Source organism: Syngnathus acus, chromosome 1 (assembly GCF_901709675.1).
Source record: "Syngnathus acus chromosome 1, fSynAcu1.2, whole genome shotgun sequence".
NCBI classification, from domain to species: domain Eukaryota; kingdom Metazoa; phylum Chordata; class Actinopteri; order Syngnathiformes; family Syngnathidae; genus Syngnathus; species Syngnathus acus.
Window position 1 is genome coordinate 9,193,618 of NC_051087.1, and position 23,768 is coordinate 9,217,385.

General features: G+C 41.0%; 3 protein-coding genes and 3 long non-coding RNA genes across 10 annotated transcripts; 2 read left to right on the forward strand and 4 right to left on the reverse strand.

Moving 5' to 3' along the window:
• Positions 1-147: 147 nt before the first annotated feature.
• LOC119121923 lies at positions 148-3,678 on the reverse strand. 2 transcript variants are annotated; one of them, XR_005097784.1, is made up of 3 exons: positions 3,461-3,678; positions 489-2,292; positions 148-298 (listed from the first exon to the last, which is right to left on the reverse strand). It is a non-coding gene; the product is annotated as an uncharacterized LOC119121923 (long non-coding RNA). The 2 variants fall into 2 exon arrangements; XR_005097783.1 differs by having other exon boundaries at positions 2,185-2,292; positions 3,461-3,675.
• tecrb (trans-2,3-enoyl-CoA reductase b) lies at positions 749-10,405 on the forward strand. 3 transcript variants are annotated; one of them, XM_037249794.1, is made up of 12 exons: positions 749-818; positions 4,977-5,027; positions 7,429-7,480; positions 7,568-7,612; positions 8,246-8,349; positions 8,537-8,652; positions 8,820-8,925; positions 9,029-9,101; positions 9,193-9,236; positions 9,313-9,370; positions 9,650-9,738; positions 9,875-10,405. In XM_037249794.1, exons 1-12 carry the CDS (start codon positions 804-806, stop codon positions 10,046-10,048), a joined length of 927 nt encoding a protein of 308 aa, XP_037105689.1. In that variant the 5' UTR covers positions 749-803; the 3' UTR covers positions 10,049-10,405. The 3 variants fall into 3 exon arrangements, with proteins under 3 accessions (XP_037105689.1, XP_037105670.1, XP_037105679.1); XM_037249784.1 differs by lacking the exon at positions 749-818 and adding an exon at positions 4,716-4,872; XM_037249775.1 differs by lacking the exon at positions 749-818 and having other exon boundaries at positions 4,715-5,027.
• Positions 10,406-10,834: 429 nt separating this feature from the next.
• ndufb7 (NADH:ubiquinone oxidoreductase subunit B7) lies at positions 10,835-12,425 on the reverse strand. Its single transcript, XM_037249992.1, has 3 exons — positions 12,135-12,425; positions 11,213-11,381; positions 10,835-10,994 (listed from the first exon to the last, which is right to left on the reverse strand). The coding sequence occupies exons 1-3, from the start codon at positions 12,244-12,246 to the stop codon at positions 10,907-10,909; spliced, it is 369 nt and encodes a 122-aa protein (XP_037105887.1). The 5' UTR covers positions 12,247-12,425; the 3' UTR covers positions 10,835-10,906.
• A 353-nt stretch (positions 12,426-12,778) lies between these two features.
• On the reverse strand, positions 12,779-15,790 carry LOC119121917. The gene is made up of 2 exons (XR_005097781.1): positions 15,644-15,790; positions 12,779-14,329 (listed from the first exon to the last, which is right to left on the reverse strand). It is a non-coding gene; the product is annotated as an uncharacterized LOC119121917 (long non-coding RNA).
• Positions 15,791-15,999: 209 nt separating this feature from the next.
• samd1b (sterile alpha motif domain containing 1b) lies at positions 16,000-21,565 on the reverse strand. Of its 2 annotated transcripts, none has more exons than XM_037249718.1 (7): positions 20,327-21,565; positions 18,731-18,923; positions 18,264-18,385; positions 18,043-18,082; positions 17,825-17,966; positions 17,557-17,671; positions 16,000-17,432 (listed from the first exon to the last, which is right to left on the reverse strand). In XM_037249718.1, exons 1-7 carry the CDS (start codon positions 21,290-21,292, stop codon positions 17,286-17,288), a joined length of 1,725 nt encoding a protein of 574 aa, XP_037105613.1. In that variant the 5' UTR covers positions 21,293-21,565; the 3' UTR covers positions 16,000-17,285. The 2 variants fall into 2 exon arrangements, with proteins under 2 accessions (XP_037105613.1, XP_037105622.1); XM_037249727.1 differs by having other exon boundaries at positions 17,825-17,942; positions 20,327-21,564.
• A 32-nt stretch (positions 21,566-21,597) lies between these two features.
• LOC119121931 lies at positions 21,598-23,021 on the forward strand. Its single transcript, XR_005097785.1, has 2 exons — positions 21,598-21,957; positions 22,267-23,021. It is a non-coding gene; the product is annotated as an uncharacterized LOC119121931 (long non-coding RNA).
• Positions 23,022-23,768: the final 747 nt, after the last annotated feature.

The window sequence follows — 23,768 nt, forward strand, 5'->3', positions numbered from 1 at the left end:
GGGTAACTGGTTTGAGTAATTGTTGTGTCGATGTGATGAGAATCAACTTCAGAGCAAAATTACTACTGAAATAGGTCTGTAGCAAAGCAAAATGTTTTAATAATTTTTTAATTTTAACAAGACTTCAATAATGTAATACCAAAAAAAGCGTATTTAAAACATACTTTATCAGTTATATGTGTTTTGAAAGTTCATCAACAGAAGATTTATAAAATCACAATTTTGGCATTAATACATGATGTATCGTTGGGCTCACAAGTTTAAATAGCCTGGAAGAATTTGAAAGATGTGTACCATTCTGTAAAAAAAACAAAAACATGAATGATCAGGCAAAACACAGTAATATAATTTTGATACAATACAATACAATACAATACAATACAATACAATACAATACAAATAATACCATACCATACCATACCACACCATACCATACAAAACAATAATAAAGAAAGAAAATTATAAAGAAAATCATAAAGAAAACTTACGAGATGGTTTCATCTGTAGTTTCCCTAGAAATGGGAACATTTCTCTAATTCTGCAAGGGGATGTACATTTTGAGCACACCGTACATTGTTATCGACGATGATGGACCTCCTAATTTACTGAATCCTATTTGCTCGGAAGGAGATACTGTGGGCGGATTCTTCCGACTAACACTCGTTCTGATTGGTTAACACTCGTTCTGATTGGTTAATAAGCATTCTTTAACCCGCCCAATATCCGTTTAGGGTATGGATGTTTTTCTCTGATTGGAGGTTGCCGTGTCAATCATTTGGAATACCAAGGAAAGGACTGACAAGATGAAGCACTACGAGGTGAGTAGTCACCATGAGTCATTCAAGTAACAATGGGGTTTACAGAAATTTTAACACTTTAATGAGTTGCAAATATACTGCATCAATGTATTGTAGCGCATACCATGTCAAATTTACGCTTTGGGTAATGCAAGTGTTGGCACAATACAGCACGCGGCAATTTACACCGCCAGGCTGCAGTGACTGAAGCTTTGTGGCTTATCGTATGCGGACATCAGCGGTTTTATTGTTGAATTGTCTCATTGTCAAGTTAGACGCGGTTTGAAGAAAAATCAGGACCGCAATGAAGCATTTGTAAGTTAAAGACATATATGATCAGTATAAACCAATGCATCACCGCCATCTCTGACTGGAATGACTCCTGGCCCTCCTTATCATGTTATTACTCAATAATCCAGTTGCGAAAAGAGTAAAGTTTCAACGGTCTCTCTTGGCCAGTTGTTAATTACGCACGTCTCTGCAAATCAAGATGCAATTTTTCTGATGTTGAGGAAAACGCAACCTAAAACAATCCAAGCACCGGAAGAGGTAAAGAAAATGTGTCTGAGAGCCCCAAAACCCATCAGACAGGATTAAAACAGAATGACAGAAACCGACCCAACCCTGAGTTGGGATTCTTAACAACAGCACATGAATGTTACAAGTCAAGGGAGCATGTGTAAACATTATACATTCTCTGGATAAATGCAATCCATGCAGAAGCAGCACATTTGATAAGCATATAAATGAATATTGAATATGTTTGATATCTAACTTTGATTGGCACTGTTGGGGTATTTATTAAAAACATTTATTTGTTATTATTGTCATCGGCGGCTGTAGTGTAGAAGAGTAGGCTGCTGAATTTTTCTGTAATATTTGGCGCCACAATACAGTATCCAAAATATCAGCATGTCGATGCAAAGCTCGATGCAAACTTATCCCAAAGTTCTAATGGATCGTATCGCCTGTAACGTTATCTGTCTTCATTAAAGCTGCTGTTAAACCATTTTTACCATCAAGTGTGCAATTTGAATGACCTCAACTAGCATAAATGACAGTGTTATGTGATTGTGTCTTTTACTGGAGATAATAGGCTTGTATTCCACCAAGTGGTACAATTGGTTTTGATTGTAAACCCTCATCTGGTTTGTTATTCACCCAGGGCTGTGTCGGCGCTTGGTGCGTGACTTTTGCACTAAAATGGGAGTTGACGTTGATTAGTCACTGCTGATGTAGTTTTAACAACAACAAAAAAATCACAGCAGAAGGGAATGCTTTGCAATAATATTTACTCACAACGGACGGCTCATACACTTCAATTACAAATAACATACCATACGTGTTAGAACACAAGAGCATTGGCACAGGTTGTGGGAATGCTCACCCACTGTGACGTGAAGGTATTTATAGCCAGAGAAAGAAAAATCTTCTCGCTTGGTCTTCTTGCCTATGGGACAGCCAGGTAACATTTGCATTGTCCAATGAGGGAGACCTGTATGGTATTCAAAATCCTATTTGAGGCTCACTCCCCACCCTTTACTGGCTCTTTCACACTTACTTAACCCGAGCAGTCAGAAAAAAAAAAAAATTATCAGGGGAAATTCATATCATTCACTCATGTTTTACTGTGAATGTTTCTGCCTCTTCCAGTGAAAAAAATAATCAACATCACCCTCTGAATGTTATTATAGAGTAGTCAACCAGTCAACTACTTGTCAACTAGTCGTCATTACAACCCCTTGTAGGCACTTTGGTGATATCTCCATCAACTGCAGAAGTAGTGAAAAAGGCGGAGCGTGGCAAAGTTTGTGTGGAACACATCCTGAACACATAAAACAACCTCCAAGTGCAGATGTCCAAAAAGCAACAACAAAAGTGTCAACAACTGGAAGTGACAATGTGTTACATGCCCTTTAGTTGGCCTAAATTGAATCTAATGGTAGCTAGTCTGAAGTTCAAGTAAAATGTGACTGGAGGTTTACTGTTACCTGTTATCACTGTTTACATAACAAATATTTTAAAAAGTTAATATAGTTCGTTATCCTTAATATGTTATGAACAAAACATAAAAAAAATTGAATGATCAGTTGTCATGTATTATATTAGGACAAAAAAAAGTATGAGTTTTGGTTTTGAAAATAAAATGCTTAAAAAGTATTCAGGATGATATCGGATAAAAATTGTATGGTAATGCCCATCAGTACAGCTTTGAAACAAAAATCTGCATAAATGTTGCTTGATTGTCTATGGAGGAAAATAACAATCATTAATTGTAATTTTTCTTAAAAATTATTTTATTGGGAATTTTCCTTTTAACCGCTGTTTCGAACCTGTTATCGTATTAAACAAGACTTCCTAAAGTTGACACCGTAATGTTCTTCTAGTTGAGACGGAATCAACAGCACCTCTGCTGGTGAAAGCTAATTAGTACATATCCATTTTGACCCAGTTATTTAGACACAAGAATCAACTTCACAATACGTGACAATTATTACGCCAATGCCTAATTGTTAAAAAATTCCGCGTTTTCTTGTTTTGTAAAATGTACCCCAGACTGCACCAAAGCTCTACTTCTCTCTCTCAACTGTCTAGTGGTTGACTAAACTAGAAAATCGGCTCCCCAAATTCAAACAATGCTGATTTGACAATCAGTACCTTACCTCTTGCTTGCGTTCATCGTAGCAAGAGCTTTTTAAGTCAGTTCCCCTCGCGTAACCCTCAGTTCATCGTGCCTTAGGCTGACAGGCTGTTGCTATTAGCTTCAGCCTTTATATAGACAAGGGTGAGAGGGTGTGTGTGGTATAAAGTGGCCGCCATGGGTATGTTTGAATGCTTGACTTGGAGAATAGTGTCCTGGGGCTAAGCGCTCTGATTTGAAATGCTTTTCTTCAATATACAATAAATCATATCTATTGTATCTAGTTAAATAAGCAATTTAAGTAGTCATAAAAGAGTCTCTGGGGACAAATCTGACCAAAAACAAATATACAATAAATAAAAACTGTGTTAATAATAATAATAATAATAATATTACAAAACTATAATAAATTTGTACATTAAAAAAAGTCATAGTCCAATAGATGAGAAACCCATTTGATTGAGTGCTTATCAACACCATAAGGTGACTTGCAAAAAGCATTACTAAGCTTCACATTCATTTATTTTTATTTGCAAATTTAAACACCAAAAAGTTAATAATTGTATGTCTTTCATTGAGTAATAGCAACTGTGTGAACAACAAGCATGGGTGGGCTTTACTAAGGGGAACACCCTAACTTAGCTAAGAGAATCTGTGGTATTATCACCCTTGGGTGGCAGCAAAGGGAAATTACCTCCGTGAGTGACTGAAAGATGGTAAAAGAGGGTTTAAACATAACTGAACCTATTGAAGTAGTGAGGTGTTTTTTAGGCACAAATGGCAGTGCCAATCTAATGACATCAACCCCATAGACATATTGGGGGCGGGGGGGTCATCAGCAAGAGGTTTGTGCCGAGTTAGCAGTAGGTTTTATATTTAGCTGCAAGGAGAGGAGGAGAGGAGGAGATGGGGTCCAACGGTGTTGGTTGTCATAACACCTCTCCCTTCTGACGACTTAACCCTAGACTAGACCGAGCGGTCTCTGAATGTTTTTAACGCTAAGATTGGGGGCAAGGGGTGAACATTGGATAATCCCGTCGACTCCATAACAATGCGCCTGCTCGAGAGGTTTTTCCCTCCACGAGATGTGGATGGCAAGTCTGAATCTGCAACTATGCGCACACGTGTCCACTCTCCGGGGGTCGGCTGGCAGTTAAAATAAGCAATTGGCCAGAAGTGAAGGAATGAGACAGGGGCAGCCAGCAAGGGTGGGACGGGGTGGTTGGATGAGGTAAAGGAGGAAGAGGGAGGGGCTGCCAGAGCACCAAGCATGGGGCAGACGGATTTATTTCCACAGCTGAGTGTAGCAACTCTCCTCTTGGGCTCACAGTGGTTCTTCTGGGCTTGACACTTGGGTGGTGGGGAGAAGGGAATAAAGTGAGTCCAGAAGGCGGACGGTTGACATGGATGCCCTCGCGCTTGAGGCTGCCATTGGTAAAAAGCCAGCAAACGGGGCAGCGGCTGCACCTGTACTGGCCCCGGCACCGGTCAAACGTAAACCTGCTAAAAAAGCTAAAAAGGCTGTTGTTTTCTTTGAGGTGGAGATACTTGATGCCAAGACCAAGGACAAGCTCTGCTTCCTGGACAAGGTGAGCAACAACATCGTTAGCTATTTTCACAACACTCATGTTACACTCTGCAGACATCATTGTTTGCATGGCTTGTGGGTGTGAATGCTTTTTGCACACAAATGAAACAAACTGAGGTGGTCTAATGTAATATGAAATATCCCACTGTAGAACGTACTGAAGCTGCCCTAGTTGACGTCCAAGAATGTACAACTGTAAATCTACACTTTCACACATGACCCAACTTTGCCTGCTTAGTGGTCTGGTCACAATGTTGAAAGAGTCCATGTACAGTTGGTCTTTAGTTTAGGCTATAGCACCAATGTAACCCAAATTCCTATTGAGCCGCCCATTCAAATCGTAATTTCCTTAATTTTACCGAAACAATGCTCAAACTTTGTAGGAACATTTTATGGAGGGCCATTTTCTTTTCACGACTTTGCCATAAGGCAGAAAGCAAGTCCCACAAAGGCTTGTTTGGATAAGCGTGCTGAGGACCAAGTTGAGCATCTTCACTTCAAGTCAATCAAAAACCTTTCGGATGAACTAGGACAAAGGTGATGAGCCATTAGAGCACAGTTGTGGGCTGCACATTTTAGAAGTTTCCCTCCTTCGATTCAAATGATCAGCTCTGCAGTTGACTGATAATAATCCCCAATCGGTTTTATTTAAAATACTGTAGGCCCCTGGATTCCCTGCCTATATCAACCTCTCACCATCATAAACCTTAAGGTTATATACAGGCAATTGTTAAAGTAATGTTTAAAGTTCTAAACTATCACACAAATATACAAAAATAATTGATGACCTCTAGAACAGGACTGATGAACTGTGACGTCTCAGAAGTGACGAGAGGAAGGATGGCTGAAAGCATTAGAATTTTCATCAATTGCATTATTAGCAAATTATTATCTTTGATGGCACATGGTCATCACATTGACAACAATGAGGTCTCTGCATGTGTCTCTGAGGTGAGGTGAGTCGCTTCACGTGACCTTGTTACCCGCTAAGCCGAGCCTTTTATGCAGTGTACATTCCATTTTTATTTGATTAAATATGGAGATAAAAGTTTGTATCGAACAGACCAGATTACGTTAAATCAATCGGCACGACTGATTCTGAGGACGCTGCGCAGATCCAGTCGACATGGATGATAAAATCGATCTAAAATCAGCTTTTATCCTTGCCTGATTTGAGTTCTCAATATGAGGTTTGTAAATCAGTATTGTTCTGGTGTGTACAGTTACATTCGCTGTTTACAACTGCCTTCGCTGTCACTTAGGGCTGGCTGGCCTCATGCAAGCTTTCTCTAGTTTCCCAAACTACAGTGTTGCTTAGTAAAATTTCCATCTGCAGGCAAACTATTTTGCCACTGTATAATTATTTCAGTTAGTGATTTGATTTGCAAATTTTCCTTCCACAATCGAATAGGCACTTTAGAGCCATTTTCACAGCTTGTCGAGTAATGGCCACGTGTCCCAATAGCTTTGTCCATCGAGTGTATGCCAGATATAGAAAGGACGGTGTTGCAGTGGTAAGGGATTTTTTCTTTAAATGGTTTATCGTGTCTAGTCAGGGTTTATATAGGACAAAGCTGTGATCTGAGCACCTAATGAGGCCCAGATAGTTGTGGGGGTTTTATGCATGTAATTCTAAAGAGGCAGGTTCTTCTTTTTAAGTGTTGTGATCTCACTGTAAATGCCACATGGTCTCCTAAATGACATGGAAAGAAGTGAAGCTTATCAGTCTTTCAAAGCCAGGCTAGAGTCTATTAATGAAATTACTCTACTAGTTTATCATCATGGAAAAACAAACACAGAGTACCTGATGATAGGTTTAATGCTCAAATGAGTTCGACTTCCCATAGATTGGCAATTGGCAAAAGACCTTGATAGTAAAGATAGAATACTGAATGAAGCGTCACATAGACCCCCCAGGAACATCTGTAGTATCTCTAATGGCATGTAATAAATAATGATCATGAATAATATTCCATGATGGTTGAAAATGTTTCACTATGTATTGGAAAAAAATCTGTGCAAGACAGCTCCAAACTGATCCGATTGAAGTGTATCTGGATACTATGTGTTGTTGTCGTTTATTGTTTGCTTACATATTTCTTCTTCTAGAATATGCCATTAGTATGTCCACTTTGTCCACAATTTGTGTGTGTTATGTATTGGGGTTCAAATTTCGTACCAAGCTGACAGCAACCAGCCCGGCACAACAGCGCACGCTTTGGCTGTGGCCGTAGGATCCTTGAAACCCGAATACCAGCTGTCGGATTGCTCACATCCACGGGTGTGTGTGGGCACAGCCAGAGCTAAATTTACCGCTAATCACCGTCATGAATGGAAAACTGGGTTGTTGTCTGTTCCTCTGTATGTTTCCGTCAATTTATTTGTCATGTTGTTATTTGTAGGTGGAACCAAATGCCACCATCGGAGAAATCAAGTCTATGTTCCACAAGAGCCGTAAGTGTTGTCGCGATGGTCTCATCCTAATTAAGTATACATCCTAATTAAGAGCAAGCAAATGTTCACACTGTCTGTCTGTTTCAGATCCTCAGTGGTACCCAGCCAGACAGTCCATTCGCCTTGACCCCAGTAAGTGGTTTTTGGTTTCATTAAAGTTTTTTCGTTGACATCTACTGTGAACCATCTCAACATTTTTTGTAATAGTTTTATTTTTCACATTGACAATAAACACATTCAAGTTATTCAAAGTATTCTGTGGCATCTGTACTCACTCACTCACACAGCTATCCAAATGAAATGCAAAGCGTTGTTGATGGCTTTCAACGGTTTATTTGGAACTCCCCTTTGACGTTTACTGTAAAACTGACTCATAAAACAAGGTCACAACCAATTACTCCTCATTTTCAGAAATTGGTGAAGTGTTGTGACCTGAGATCTGGCAACTGTGATGTCATTTTCAGTCAACAGCAAGTGTCAAAATGGCCGTCCCATGAGATGGCTAAAAACAGGGGCATTTTGCCTGTTTAATTCATATTCCTCAAACGAAACATGATTCACAATACTGTGCCTCAACTAGTTTGGTGCACAGAATATGATCACAAAGAATTTTGGGGTTGACTTCCCCTTTAACACACAAGACTACATAACTTTAAATTCAGACTTGTATGTGTAATGTAAAAACCATAAATGATCGTTGAACAATGAACCATGATACAGCGGGGGAACACTATATTTCACTGACTATGTTTATTTGTGTTCCAGAGGGGAAATCTCTAAAAGATGAGGATGTTCTGCAACAGCTTCCTGTGGGAACCACGGCAACCTTTTACTTCCGAGACCTGGGGGCTCAAATCAGCTGGGTCACTGTAAGTACAGGTTGACACGCGTGCACCCACACACAGTATTTTTTAGGTCATTTAATATTCCAGTGCAGTTGAGCAATGATATTACAATTCGTGTTTTTCTTCTACTTGGAGTTGTTTGCTGGGCCACGCCCTTTAAATACACGCATTGTCATTGGTACTGTGATCATTTGCTTCTCGTGACTTTCAGGTCTTCCTGACAGAGTACACCGGACCTCTCGTCATCTACCTGATGTTCTACTTCAGGGTCCCATTCATCTATGCTCCTAAATATGATTTCACCACCAGTAAACACTGGGTTGTTCAGTAAGTGACAAAATCTGCTCCATTAAACAAATCCGCTTGACTAGCCATGGACTTACTCAGCCTTTGTGAACATGTTATGAGTCTTTCTGATTTTCATGACACACAAGGCCATGAGCCTACATTTGCTTTTTATTCAGCAGCTAATCCAGAGCTTTTGCTTTTCCCAGTTTGGCCTGCATGTGCCACTCTTTCCACTACGTCAAGAGGCTGCTGGAGACACTGTTTGTCCATCGCTTCTCTCACGGAACCATGCCATTGCGCAACATCTTCAAGGTGAGACTGATGGCTATTTGAGTGCAGTCAGTCTTCTTCTCAAATGATGTAAATATTGAGGCACATGTTTTTGTAGATTCTTAGAGAAGTGTATGTTTTTCAGAATTGTACATACTACTGGGGCTTTGCAGCATGGATGGCTTATTACATCAATCATCCACTATATACGCCACCAAGTGAGTGCATGAACATACTGTAATACTCTCCCAGACATAAATGTCTCCTCTGAACTTCATTTCCAATTGTTTGTGTGAATTATTGTTACAGTTTATGGCGAGCAACAAATCAAAATGGCCCTCATCTTATTCCTGGTAAGAATCCTTCCACACAGCGTATGATATCAGTTACAAGGGACAAGTTTCTGACCGCAGTCATTCTCTTTCCCAGTTCTGTCAAATTGGTAACTTTTCCATCCACATTGCGCTCCGCAACCTCCGTCCACCAGGTATGTATGTGCACTGTCATTGCAACAGTGGAATTATTTTTTTTTCTTTCAACAATTGTACTGTTTTGAACTTCTGAAAAAAGGAAAAATATTTTAATTTATTTAAAAATTATTTCATTCATCGATCTGTATTTAACTTGGAAAATCACATTCAACATATTGAGATAGAATTAAAAGGTGTCCTATGAAATTGTATAGCAGAATAATATTTGAGGCAAATGTACAAACATTTTATTGATCTACAAAATATATCTATCTATGATATTTCACTATACTTAGGCTCCAAGACCAGAAAGATACCATATCCAACAAAGAATCCCTTTACCTGGATCTTCCTGCTGGTCTCCTGCCCCAACTACACTTACGAGGTTATTTTTGTTCACTCTTGTTTTTTGTGATGCTCAAATCTGAGTCTGGTATAATCTAAAATGCTTAAAAATAACTGTCATAGCTAGTGAAGAATCATCTTTATACTTCATATCAACATTCCTCATCTCGTTGCAGTTGGGCTCTTGGCTCGGCTTCACACTGATGACTCAGTGTCTGCCTGTGGCCTTCTTCACCTTGGTGGGTTTCATTCAGATGACCGTGTGGGCCAAGGGAAAGCATCGCAGCTACCTGAAAGAATTCCGTGATTACCCTCCTCTCCGATCACCCATCCTGCCCTTTGTCCTGTAGTCGGTGGCTCCTTCTTCTTAATCAGCTTTCATTGAGGGTAGCAATCTCATCATCTCCCTTTATTTCGCCTCTACTTGTCCACTGGAATTACACTGACTGAAAACATGCTCGCGTGCTGCTTGCATGTTTATCGCTATTTTGATAAGTGTTTAACACATCTCTAGCTTTGTTTCGTTTCACACACTCAACAACCTAACCAATTTTGACTGGTTCTGTGAATTATTTGTGCAACTGACATACACCATACAGATCATACAGGTCTGGTTTATGTTTTGATGTTCGGGAATTTATTAATAGTTGTTCACATCCCTTCATCTGAAAAGGTAATTTATTAATAAAAAATGAACCAAACCTGTGGCTGGTTTTGTTGATTCAGTTTCTACCTGGTGCTAGAAAACATTTGACAAAATTAAATGCGATAAGCATGTCCTCCTCATTAGAAAAATTAGTAAAGCTGCACAATGTTTTGCAACATAGAAGTAATGGGGGCCGCCCCATTTTATGAAGAAAAATTTAATTTGAGAATATTTAGAAGCACATTGATTAATTGGCTATTCTTTACTAAATACATTTGTTTTATTTAGTTGCCAAGTCAGAATTTGACAGGAATGGATCAAAGGTGTAAAATCCAGGGCTACAAGAAAGCAAGAGGGTTTGGGGGACAACCTCTACATGAGAAAATACAGTGAGTGAGCTAGAGGGTGAACATAAAGCATGAGCAGCTCAATATAGAGCTGCATGAAGTCACCCCCCCCTCACCCAAAAAAAAAAGCCTAGACTGTAATCTGTAATTTAGCAGCACTGTTTAATGTGAACAGTGTAAGGTATATACAGAGACGAGGGAACCGATGTGCTTGATTATGCAGCTTCAGCATTGACCTCAATTCTCTTCTTCCTCAGCTGGAGCCTCCTCTCCCTCTCATATTCCTTCATCCGCATCACATAGCTAGACAAAAACATACATGAAATGTATATTTTGCTTGGCTGTACAATGCATGAGCACACAATACAAAATCCTATGTGTGCTAATAAAACTGATTATTTCTAGAAGATTACCTTAGGCAAATAAATTACACTATCAAATCTTCCTCTATTTCAAATATATTCGATCAAGCAAAAGTGACCATTGACAAAACGCCAATCACTATTGATGTAAACACTTACTCCTGGTGTTGACAGTAGTCCCAGTCATGTCGCTCATGTTTGCAGGCAAGAAAGTTTGGCCAGTTGTCCCGTTTGCACTTCATGAGGTTCAGGAGGTGATGAGCACAATAGTCCCTCTGCTCCAAAGGCAGCTGGGCCAAGTTCATCTGCTCTTGGGTCGCAACCATCTCTGCAAATGACACAGAACATCAATCTTCTTTTGAAGCAGAAGTAATGTACCATTTAGAGGCTAACCTGTTCATGCTGAGAAATGTATTGGTTGTGTTGCAAGTGTGAAAATGAATTGAATGAATGAAATATAATAATGGCTTACAACTTAACACATCATGTGGAATAACTATTTACTATTAATTACCATGCTTAGTAACTGATTATTGTTTAGTTAACTTGGAATTACTTTGAGATACGAGTTGATGTGTCCAATAGCTGCATTATAATCTTTTGTATTACACTACAACTAACGTGAATGTTTTGGTGATGTGGGAGAAAACCCGAATTCCAAACAGAAACGATATTCGAACCCAGAACTTCAGAACTGTGAGGGAAACGCGCTAAGCACAATGACAACATGCTGATTTTAATATTTTGATTGGAAAACATGACGAGCTCAAAAGGCCTTATTAAACAGCCCGGTTATGATCATTCTTTATTTCATCCTGTTTATATTGAATCTCTCTGCCCCTCTCTAGAAAAATTGGAACGAGTGCAATACATTTTCTAAAGTGTAGCTTCAGCTGCATTAATACAAGTAAATGGCAAAATATTGCTTAAAGCAGCTCCTAACGGCAATGGCAGAGCTGACAAGCTATCGCGGAGTTTCATCCATACATGCAAAAATAGATTCGCTAATTTCAGACACCAAGCAAAATAAACAAATGCAATCCTCCGACGCACTATTGTGGCATTAGTTCTCACTACAAACCTCGTTCTTTCCTCTCAGGAAACCCAAATTGGGGATCGAACTCGAATTTCTTGGCCGGATCTGGTTCGGTGTCGGTCTCAGTGATGTAGCGTCTGACCAGGTGAGCTCCCATTTTATTCTTTATAGATTATGCACTGAATGTGTTCAATCGGGTTGTCTTTAGTCAATGCTGTGAAAATGTTTTCAAAATTGCTTCAGCTATCTGCCATTCGGTCACCTACACAAGCCCTTCGGATCCACATCCGTTTCTACCGGAAATAAACAGCTGACAGGACCTTGTGCTTCAAAAATATCTTCCCCTTTAAACAAATAAAAGTTCCGCTACGAGCAGGCATTGTTGCACTTTTTTCGTCATTGTTAATAGACCTGCTCACGATGCTTCACTTGCAAATTTGATGCTGTTCTTCATGTGCTTATTAATTGTAGTATCCCTGTTAATGAAATACCGCCATCCCTGCCAAATAAATAAAATAATAAAAAAATGAATGAATGAGTGAATGAATGAATGAACGAACGAACGAACGAATGAATAAATAAATAAATAAATAAATAAATAAATAAATATTCAAAATCCATTTTGGGAAAGGCTGTCCAAAGATATCTAACATTTTATTTTGAAAAAAAAAAAAGTGCATGTTTTTTTTTTTAATAAAGGAAGTCAATGCTTTGCTTTATGTGTGCACTTAAAGTTATAAAACCACTCTTATGCAGTGGGTCAATATACACAGTAAACCTATATCTGAATATAATGTGACTAATTTTTTTCCATCCATTTACACTATGGTGTTCTGGTCTCTGGAATAAAGTAACAGTTTTCACCCTACAAAGAGAAACAAATGTAAAATCAATGTTTGAATTCATACGGTTAATATTTATATATACTAGTGTGCATGTATTCCCACTTCAAAGGCTGAAAGTTACAAAACACACAGCCGCCCTTTAGGGAACTTTTATTTTCTTTATCTCCCACTGACTCCGTCACAATCTGTACCAGGCACACAAGACCTGACTCTGTGTTGAGCAGTGGACTGGGTGGGTGTATTTCATCTGATAGCAGATACCAATCAGAATCTCACAAGTTTAAACGTACGACTATGCAAGGCATGACTGCAAAGCAACCTGACAATCCCACTCATTGAGATACCTGGCGTCCTCTCTGCCATTCAGCCTCCATTGCCACAGATCAGCACCTTGGACCCATTGCGCAGCAAGCGACGCAACTAAATGCTCCTGAACAGTCACCCAATGTGTGAGGTTTGCCATTTGTTTTTTGCTGTGATTTGAAGTTTGAATCATGAGTGAATGGCACCACAAAGTTGCAGATACATCTGCCAATAAAACAAAAAAAACACATGTATTGTCATATGGGCTCCAACAACAAAAGCAAACATTTATGGGTATGAGGAGAGATCCAGCTGGCCGCTATCACGCTTTACTAATATATATGGTGCCGTTACATTAGAACACGCTTCTGTGAAGTGATACAGATGGGCAGGTAGGCATTGATTGATTGATTGAAACCTTTATTGTCCCCTCTGGGGAAAATCAGTTGTCAAACAGCTCATGACGTTTAAAAAGAGGAAGACAAACAGAAAAACAGTTCACAATGCAATAACTATAAACACACTGCTGGTCCAATGAATATGCAGTGCAAGCTGGTAGTTTGCTAAAGTGCATCATGTGCAGATAAAAAGTCCCAAGTCAGTTAGCCTATCAACTCTACCTCCAGGTCTCCCCATGCCTGCGGGCCTGGTTGTAGAGTCGGAGTGCAGCTGGAATAAACGACTGTCCAAATCTCTTTGTGCTCTGACGGGGGAGGACAAATCCGTTGCTGAATTTGCTCCTCATCCCCGTCAGCTCGATGTGCAGTGGATGGGAGGGATTGGCCAACATGGCCGCCAGTTTTTTCCCCCATCCTCTGTTCAACCACCACCTCCAGGCTGTCCAACCTGGTCCCCACCACAGAGGTGGCCTTCACCAACTTGTTCAGCCTGGTAGAGTCCCTGGCACAGATGTTGCCTCCCCAGCAGGCTCCCGGCGAAGAACAGGACACTGGAGACCACTGTAAAACATTCTCAGTAGCATATTAGAAACATTAAACAACCTCAGCCTTCTCAGGAAAAACATCCTGCTCTGTCCCTTCCCTCGGTGTTGTCGGTCCAGTTAGGCAGACAGATCCACTGGTGTGACTGCAACTATGAGAAAGGGAGATACAGAGGAGTAAAATTGTCACGGATCGGAATGGAGCAGGGCGACCAAATGCAGCTTGGACCAGGGTTTACTGAAGGGAAAAGGTAGTTGGAAGAGAGGATAAGGGGAACAAACTAACAAGCCAGCAAACTGACATAACTTAACGGACCGACCGACTGGCTAACCGAAATATAACTGGCAAAGACAGGAACCAAGAAACAAGAAGACATGAGACGACATCAACAACCCGACGGGAGTGAGGGGCAGACAGGACTTAAATACAAGACAGGTAACAAGAGCCAGGTGACATTGATTGTGAGTTAACACAAGAGGGGAGGGGCGACGCGAACAGAAACCATGGTAACAGACATAATAAAGCAACCAGGGATGAGTCGTGACAAAAATGTTCCATTGCATAGATAGAACCCAGAATATATGGCAGAGAACTGCCCACCTGTTGCCTGTCATGTCTGTAATACTTTGGTTGATGACTCAGAGTGTATTTTGGCAATGATTGTGCCAGCACACGTGTCCTGAGGGTCATCTTTTTTTTTTTTCGACCTTTCCTGTTCAGCTGATTTATTATTGGTTATGCAGAATGACGCATGTGTATCCCATACAGACCTTCTCAACATCATGAATACATCCTATTCTCTTTTTCATTGCAAATAATGTTATTGTCAGCTATCCTCAACTGCAATCATGCAACAACTGTTGTTCAAATTTGTTATGGTTGAAGGCCTTTTATTTTCAGTCAACATTTATTGTGATTCCAACGTCGGTCATTTGGAAAATATTATTTGGACTGCTGTCTGTGAGAGCTATTGGGGTATACTGACTCTCCACAAGGAATGCATTAGGTAAGGCACTTTCCCAAAAAGAAGAGACAAATGCCAAAATATAAGTGAAATTTTGTGGCCTTATAATTCCTTACTTCACACAGGGAATCCCGACATAATCGCTGTTCACCCATTCGCTGATTGTGTCATTGGGTGACAACAGTAACTTGAGAACCACTCGTCTAAGTGCACAAACGTTTTACCTGTAAATAAAGACGAACAGTTGATAACTTGTCTCAAGTCATTTTTAATGTTAAAACCAAATGCTTTCAGTCCTTAGCAAAAAAAAAAAAAGGCTCAGTCGTGAAACACTGTGCGGTAGAATTGTGTAAATCTTGTATTTTATAAACTCAAGTATTAGGCTATGCGAATGAGAATAATTGAGAGCGAGCAAGCAAAAAAATCTGAAGTGTGTCAAATGAGATGATTCAGTAAAATTGTAGTATGAGACGAAATTAAATGATTTGTTGTTGAACTCACTGTTCTCCTGCAGAAGCTCTCATTTCCTTCACATGTCCTTCTGTGTTCAGTCAAACTATATTGGTCAGGTATGATCGGATCTGACTTCTGCTCGAATCAGAGCCAACGGTATCGGGTTCTTGGTACTGCGTGCTTCTTTCTCCTATTGGGTCCCATGAATATATTTCACCCTCCCCCTCTTTTTATAATTGCCCATGACCGACATGTTTCCACAGTACTTCATGTACCTGCTTAGATGCCTTTATTAACTCGGCGTGTGCACACAACTATGCACAAACACACACCCAAAATCCCAAACATGGGCATCGGTATTACTCAATGTCAGAGAAATGCATGAACATACACACATGGAGGAGACACATGGGTTCTCGCTTTATTACTAAAGGTTAGCAAATAAGCAAGTAGAGCACAAATTGACTGTATAGACTATGTGACAACCAAAAATAGATGTTTAACAGTCTGAAAGGTTCGTCAAACATCTCAACATGAAGTGAAAATGTGTGCTCTTAAGAGACAATTGAAAGAGGAGAATGAGACAAACAAATGAGGTAGTCATGTCTGTTTTCATATATTGAAATAAGAAAATAAGCATTTATGCTGCTGTGAAAATGTAGGAGATGGAATCATTTGTCACATAATTATGAGAGTTTGCGTGAAAGGCAGCTTGCATGACAACCTGTGTGATTCAATGACATCATTGCTTTTATGTTATTTACAAAATCTTCTCAAAGAGACTGGAATGATTTATATATTTAGAAATTATTTGTTCTGTTCACTTAGCTGGAGTGTTTATTAACAAGTAAATGTTACATACTATTTAACTCTCACTCTGTTTTCGCTTGAGGGAAGAACTAGGTTGCATTTTGCCGAGGCTGGTATCAGATTCCTTTGGGGTATATAGAAAGTAGTTCTCCATAGAAACCAGCCACAATATTAGGTACACTTGGGTAATAGGGTGAAGTAATTTTTTTTTTTAACAAAAAAAAAGTTCTTTATTTAGTTATTTTCATTTCAGTTCTAACAAGTTTGAAAAATCAATCCTCAGCCACAATATTAGGTACACTTGGGTAATAGGATGATGTACTTTTTTTTCAAAAAAATAATTCTTCCTTTTGTTTTTTTCATTTCAGTTCTAACAAGGTTGAAAATCAATCTGACACAACATGACATAACACGCTGAATCAAATAACAGAATAGCAATGAATGCTTTCAAGATCTATGATCATTTTGGTAACATGTTCTTGTACAATAATAGTTCTGCCTTAAATTCACATTCGCACAAACAATTGCATTATTTGGCTTCACGCTGTTTTACACTTTCAAAAGTACAAACCACAGAAATACTCCTGCTGCAGTTTGGATTGGATTGTCCCAAAACTCTTGGTGCATATAAAAGGCGTAAATCAATAGCCACTTAACTGATTCGTTTTTTTTTTTTTTAATATAACAATTGACCCAGTAGTTTTGAGTGTAGAATAAGGATGAGTGGATAAACTAGATGCACCCATCAACCAAGAATGGGGTAGTTTGACAGAGAAATTGTTTTTGAAACAGTCTTTGTCATTCTCAATAATTTAAGTGTGTGCCTGGCATTGTGTAAATGTTCCGTGCATTTTTTTTTCAGTTTCATAGTTTGTGTCTTTCATGAACATTCTTCATCTTCAAAGTGTGTTTTTTGCAAAACCTTCACGTGATGCTCGTATATCTTGAGGGCGGGGCCAAGCCTGATTGACAGGCCAGTCAAAACGTCATTACGCTGCATGAGGAGAAGAGACTTCCCATCGATTTCCTAAACAGAGCAAATCCAAGTGCAGGAGTTGAACAGTGAGAAGTGGACTGAAGTGACTAGATTGTGCGACTGTTGATTCGGTCTGTAACGCCCCCTGGTGGCAAATAGGGAGCGGCATCCTCACCTGTGTACCAAAGGCAGCGGCCTGCTCAGGGAAACCAGCTATTGTAAAATAAGTGACCACATCAGCCACAGTCCAGTCCAGCGGGCTCCCCCCGGCCCCTCCCATCTTTACAAACCTACAAATCAAAAGAATGAATGGATCTACTTCAATTAAATCGGGTTCTCCCTCTCCATTGAGGTTCATTATTCAAGCTCCTGCTATGTTGTTGAAAACCATCAGGTTTTTGCACTAGAAAATGAAATGATGCATGAGAAATGACTGTACTCACCCTCCATTATTAACGCCATCGTTCATCTCTTGTTCTTCAGAAAGGCCAGTGTCTCTCGGGGAGGCGGTGGGTGTGAGTAGGCATGACGACACACCTGCTTCTGGCTTACATTCAATACCTGACCCCCAAAAAGTTTGATTCCCTGCTCTTGTTAATAACATCAAAACACGCACGCACACACAAACACACACGCGGAGAAGGAGAGAGGAACTACTCACCGTTGAAGCCTGACCGTGTGTGCTGCGTGTGGCTCTGACTCTGCATGTAAAGATACGTTTTTTTTTTATTATTGACGTAAACCAATGACATCCAGCACTCAACACTTGAACAAACAGTGTAACAGGTGAAGTTATGCTAAACCACCTGAGCATGTGTGTGTGTGTGTGTGCATGTGTATATATCTTTGTTTTAATAATTGATTAAAAAAATAGCAATTTACCTGCGTATCCATAAGTGGCTGATCAGGTATCCCAGATCTTTTTTCCACATATGCTGTAAAGCACATAGATGGAGGAGCACCCAAAGAAGGTGAACACCCATTCCTACTGAGGGATTCCATAACTGAGGAGAGGATTTGTAAATAAACAGAGATGATCTCATCAAATAGTTTTAGGTGTTATTCACTGGCCACAATATTAGGTACACAAATGAATGAGCCCTAATACACTTAAGCTCATCCTTGACTAGCATTGTCGGTGATAATGTCTGCATTAGAGTAAAACTAAACAAAATCATACAGAGGCATTTCGAATAGTGTGCTATTTTTAGCTTTGAAAATATCTGTAATAGAAACAGCTCTCAGTTCTACATCACCGTGTGTGTACAACATACTAAAATTGTGAGAAACGGTTTCATGACAGTACAAATCATGAAATAAATCTTTCTTGAACTCCGACAAAGACACACCTTCGTCCCGATGCGGATGACAGAGGCTCTCCTCTTCCGACGCTTTCCAGATCTCGCTATCTTCACTGGCTTTCCCAATTGGAGCTCCTTCGGTTGTCATGGCGACCAGGGATTGTCCTTCTTCCGCATTAGAACTCCTGGGATCCTCATTCACTTCCTGCACACCATCCTCTTCACTGGCTACTTCCATCTCCTGAAGAATTGGAAAGTGCCACAACAACAAAGTTTTGAAAGATGTAAACAAAATATATATTAGACTTTGCCATGTTGCCTCACCTTGGACCACAACATACAAAAAAAAACACCACTAATTGGAATGATACAACCAAGCATTATTATTGGTGGTTATTGTCATGGAAGTAAACTGAATCTGAAATTGAATGTAACTTGCATGGAGAATATTTCCTATAAGTCTACAACACCTGATAGAAATTCTACATTCATGAATCACCAATAAAATTCTGCCTTTTATAGACATGTCTGGCATTTATAACAGCTCACAGTCTCAGAGGCGTGGACTTAATGAGTGATAAACAATACTCGGTACTCATCAGTCTGGCTCCAACTTTCTTGCATCACTTTTGCCAAATCAGCTTTGCAGGTTGAAGCCTTGTCATGGAACATTTTCTTCAACTCCCACTATAGATTTTCAATTAGATTGCAATTCAGATTATGTGCAAGCCATGACATTGCCCTTGTGTGTCTTGCTTCAAGGAATATTTTTACAGTTTTTGCTTTATGGCTAGATGCATTGTCATCTTGAAAATGTATTGCACTATGCCCAAACATCCTTTAAATTGGTGGGATAAAAACTCTAGTACATGCATCCCTGAGATTCGTGATTCCATCATTTTTGCCAAAGGTTGAAGACTTCTTATCGTTTTTTTGAACATAAAACTGGTGTTAAGTACCCTAATGTCTTTGTTAGTTGTTTTGCTTTTATTTTCATGTTAACAATCAATTTTTAAATTACTGTAAATAACTCAAACGCCTATACCAACGTGTGCTCACGTCACGCAGTGGGAGTGGAAGGGAGGGGGGTGGGGGATAATACAAAGGATTCGATGATAAGTATACGAACTTGGGACACACGGGGATGGCGAGCAAAGTGATCATATTGGTTGATGCAAATTACGGAATGAGTGTGGGTCGGGTGGGCAAGAGAACGACGACCGATCTCGAGAGCTAAAATCACACGTCACAGATCCCACTTTCAAAGAACAACTCGCTCGTGCACGCGCCATGCAGAAACACACTCACAGCATGCGTGCGCGGTTTTTTTTTCTTCTCCAGGAGCCGCTCCTGCGCTGTAACCTGCAGCTTTTGTGCTTGAAGCACACGCAAAAACGGGCGAACGCACGCCTGTCCCATAAACACGTCCCGCTATAATAAACAATACCCAAACATTTAGATTATGCAGCAGTATCCTCTTCTTTTTTTTTTCAATTTAAAAAAAAAAGTGATTTGGCGAAGTGGAGCGCTTTACGTCGCAACATGCACGATCTCGAACAGCTTTCATTAATTTAACAGCAGACAGCGCTTCACCGCGCCGCGCGGGCCTGGACGTGTTGCAAATATTAAGTTAGAGTCGCCAACCTTTATCGCGGGCTGCAGCGCGCTCTTTGCAAGATTCTCGGCGGCGAACGTCTCCGTCGTCGTCATTCCCCTCAGAGGAAGAGTAATGTTCCCGCAGCGGGTCCTGCGCAGCCTACCCCGGGCCACCTCTCTCTCCATGACCACTTTGACTTTGCCCCTGGTCAGCTTCTCCTCGAAGAGACGCTCCTGGCTGCCCAGGTAGCCCAAAATCTCCTTGAGCCCCAGTGGCTTCACGGGGCCTTTGCCACCGGCAGCGGCGGCGTCGCCCCCCCGGTGGCTCCTCTCGGACAGGCTGCGGACTGAAGCCACCACCCGGTCGCCCAGGTCCAAGTCGGATCCGATGCCACCTCCCTCCCCTGGAAGTTGGGGCTGAGGGGCCACTGCGTGCTTGCGTGTGCTGGCGCCCCCCGCGCAAGTTTGGTTGGGGGCGTCATCCACGGCCGGACCCGGCTGCTTGTCTCGCCCAAGTGCATCGTTGCGGCCGCTGCCAGGACGGACTTCCTGTGCTCCCGCGGCTGCACTTGCGTTCTCTTCATCTACAAGACGGGCCGTTGCCGGGCCGTCGCTGCTGATGCTCCTGTTTCCGCTCCTCGGGCTGGAGGGAGCGCCGCGCTTATTGCTGGCCTCTGCCAGTTGAGACGGGCTGGGCTCTGAGTCGTCCTCCTGGTCGGTGAAGCTGAGCGCGCTGTCGCCGTTGTTGTTGCTCACAGGGTCTTCACTCTTCTTTCTGCTTTTCCTCTGCACCTTGGCCGCATTCCGGTACGAGATGGAGCCCTTATAGCTAACTTTAAGCACAGTCTGCTCTTGGATCAGTTTTTCCAGTTCTGCCCTGGTTCGGTCCGGGTCTGACCCGTGTCGCCTTCGGACCATTCGACAAATCCTTTCCAGATCCGGACGCGCTTTCCGCGAGCGGAGAGAGTCGATTGTTTCCAGGATCCACTCTCGGTACTTGTTGGGTCCGGACATGTTCCTCCTTGGGGTTCGGCCCGAGAACGTGTGTATTTGTTGTTCCTCAAGTGGCGCTGCTGTGTCAAAGCTGGAAGCGGAGTGCGATCACTCCCCGGCTGGAGGACCGCTACGGAAGCCCGCTCGGCACTTCGCCGTTCGTCCGCTATGTTGTGCGCTTAAGGTGGACCGAAGATGGCGCTCGCGACGGCATTTAAGGTGGACTTGTCTCGCTTTTGGCGCATCACAGCTGCGTTCTTTGTTCACCGTGTCATCGTGTGCAGTCCACGGCGGATATACAAAGACTGACGCACGCTACGCGCGGCGGGCTGCGTGTGCGCCGCGTGGTGGCGGGGAATAGACGCTCAAGACATGGGAGGAGGGGGAGGAGGGCACCCTGTTCCCCCTGGCGGCAGTAGATTACTGTCGGAGACGAGGAGGATGGCTGACCTTTATGCTACACCAGAGGGGGCAAAAGTATACTCAAAATCAGCAAAACTACGAGTACAGTATACTGTACAAGTATACTTGTAAAATAAAAAATTAAAAAAAGTACAGACTCAGGCGCACTCATAGATCAGAGGTGCAGTCCGGCTTCGGCTTTCCAGTGTGGAGTTTGCAGGCTCTCCCCGTGCCTGCGTGTGTTTCCACCGGGTGCTACGGTTTCCTCCCACATTCCAAAACTGGTAGGCCGATTTATCACTCCGAATTGTGATTATGTGTGTGCGAATGGTTATTAGTCTCTGTGTGCCCTGCGTTTGGATGGCAACCAGTTTAGAGTGTAGTGCGTAGTTTTAGTTTTGATAGCTTTATTTGACTTGACAAATCTGAAAAAAATTCTATATTACATATGCATACATAAATGTTAGCGAGCCTTGGGTCAGGCTTTTAATGTCTTTTCAATAGCTTTGCTAACATTGTGAACTGACTAACAAAGCAACACATCTCTAAATTAATGACAACTGAAAAACACTCATTAACTGTATGTTTTCCAGACAAGATGGAGAATTTCTGAAGGGAAGTGTGTAGTTTTTAGGCTAGCAGGAGGAAAATAATGCTTTCACAGCACATCATTCTTGAAGCTGACAAGATGGGGAATATCTTGCTATAGATATACAAGTGAATAATGGATTTAAGTGCAGTAAGAGTATTTGTGTGAAAACTCTGAAGAAGCAACAAAACCACTTTGGGAAAGACGGGAACCTTTAAGATAATTTTACAAGTAAAACTTTATTGGAATGATATTCATGTTGCAAAATATTACACTCATGTTTTTTTATGTCACTGTCATCATGACTTTCCTTTGCTGCGTGTGCGTGTGTCGTGTGTGTTAAGCTGCATGTGTGGCAGGGGTTAACATGGTTTACACAGAAGTCTTTCATTTCCCTAAAAATGTGGCAACATTGCATTGTGCCTGCTTTGAGGGGAAGTATCACTGCAGAAACATCGATGAGAGACACAATATTTTTGGAACTTTAAATTTTGTTTTGTCCATGATGTGAGTCAACATTGAATCGGACATGAATGGCATACAGCAAGTGTGAAGTCTTAACAACTGGGTTACAACAGTATAAAAAATAGCAAAGTAATAATCATGATTGATCTAATGACATTGTGAAGTCGACATCAGATTGATTGGTCAATAATTCCTCCTCTCCTTATAAAAGAAATAGCACTGCTCAGAAAGTGAGCATTTGTTTCAGTGTCTTGTTAGGTAAGCATCAGGTATGTTACATTTCTTACAGAAAAATCCCTTTAGATATATTAGTATCTAATTTTCAAGGTGGGTCCAAGCCAGTCTTTAGAACACAAAAGCTCAACAACTCTTATGATTAGCCTGGTTTTTTATGTCTCAATATGGGTATATATTTGCGTGGAATGAAAATGTCAGTGAAATGAATAAAACAAGTGGTGTACTAAATTCGTGCAACTTTGATTTTAGGCAGTTCATTAAATAAATGTGTAGAATCAGAAGAACCTGCACTTATCTTGGGGCAATTGCAATCGCTCTGAGAGTGCACTTTTTGCATGAAACGCTACTAAAACATCAAGAACCAGTGTATGGCGATGAAGTATAACGTAGCTATGAAATCATAATAAAAAAAAGGCTTGATGTTTGTTTTGTTTCAGAATTGTCATCGAAACACTTGTCATCGTAGCTAAAGGAGGTACTGACCACATGTATCATGTAACTTAAAGAGCATACAGTGAGGGGGAGGGAGAGAGAAAGAGAAAGTGAGAGAGAGGTGTGATTGGCTCAAGCTGAGTGTCGGGTAGTTTAAAAACAATTGAAATAAAGAGGGACACAAATAAGACCAGCATCAATGACAGATCAAAGTGCTCTGGTAATCCAGAAGCAGTTTGAGGTAGTCTGCCTCAGATGGTCCCTTTCAGGGCAAGAACATGCAGAGTAGGTGAGAGCAGAGCGCAGACAACACAACACAGGCTTTTTTTTTCCAGTCACAAAACCAAATGGAAGGGCAAAAATGTGGAAGAC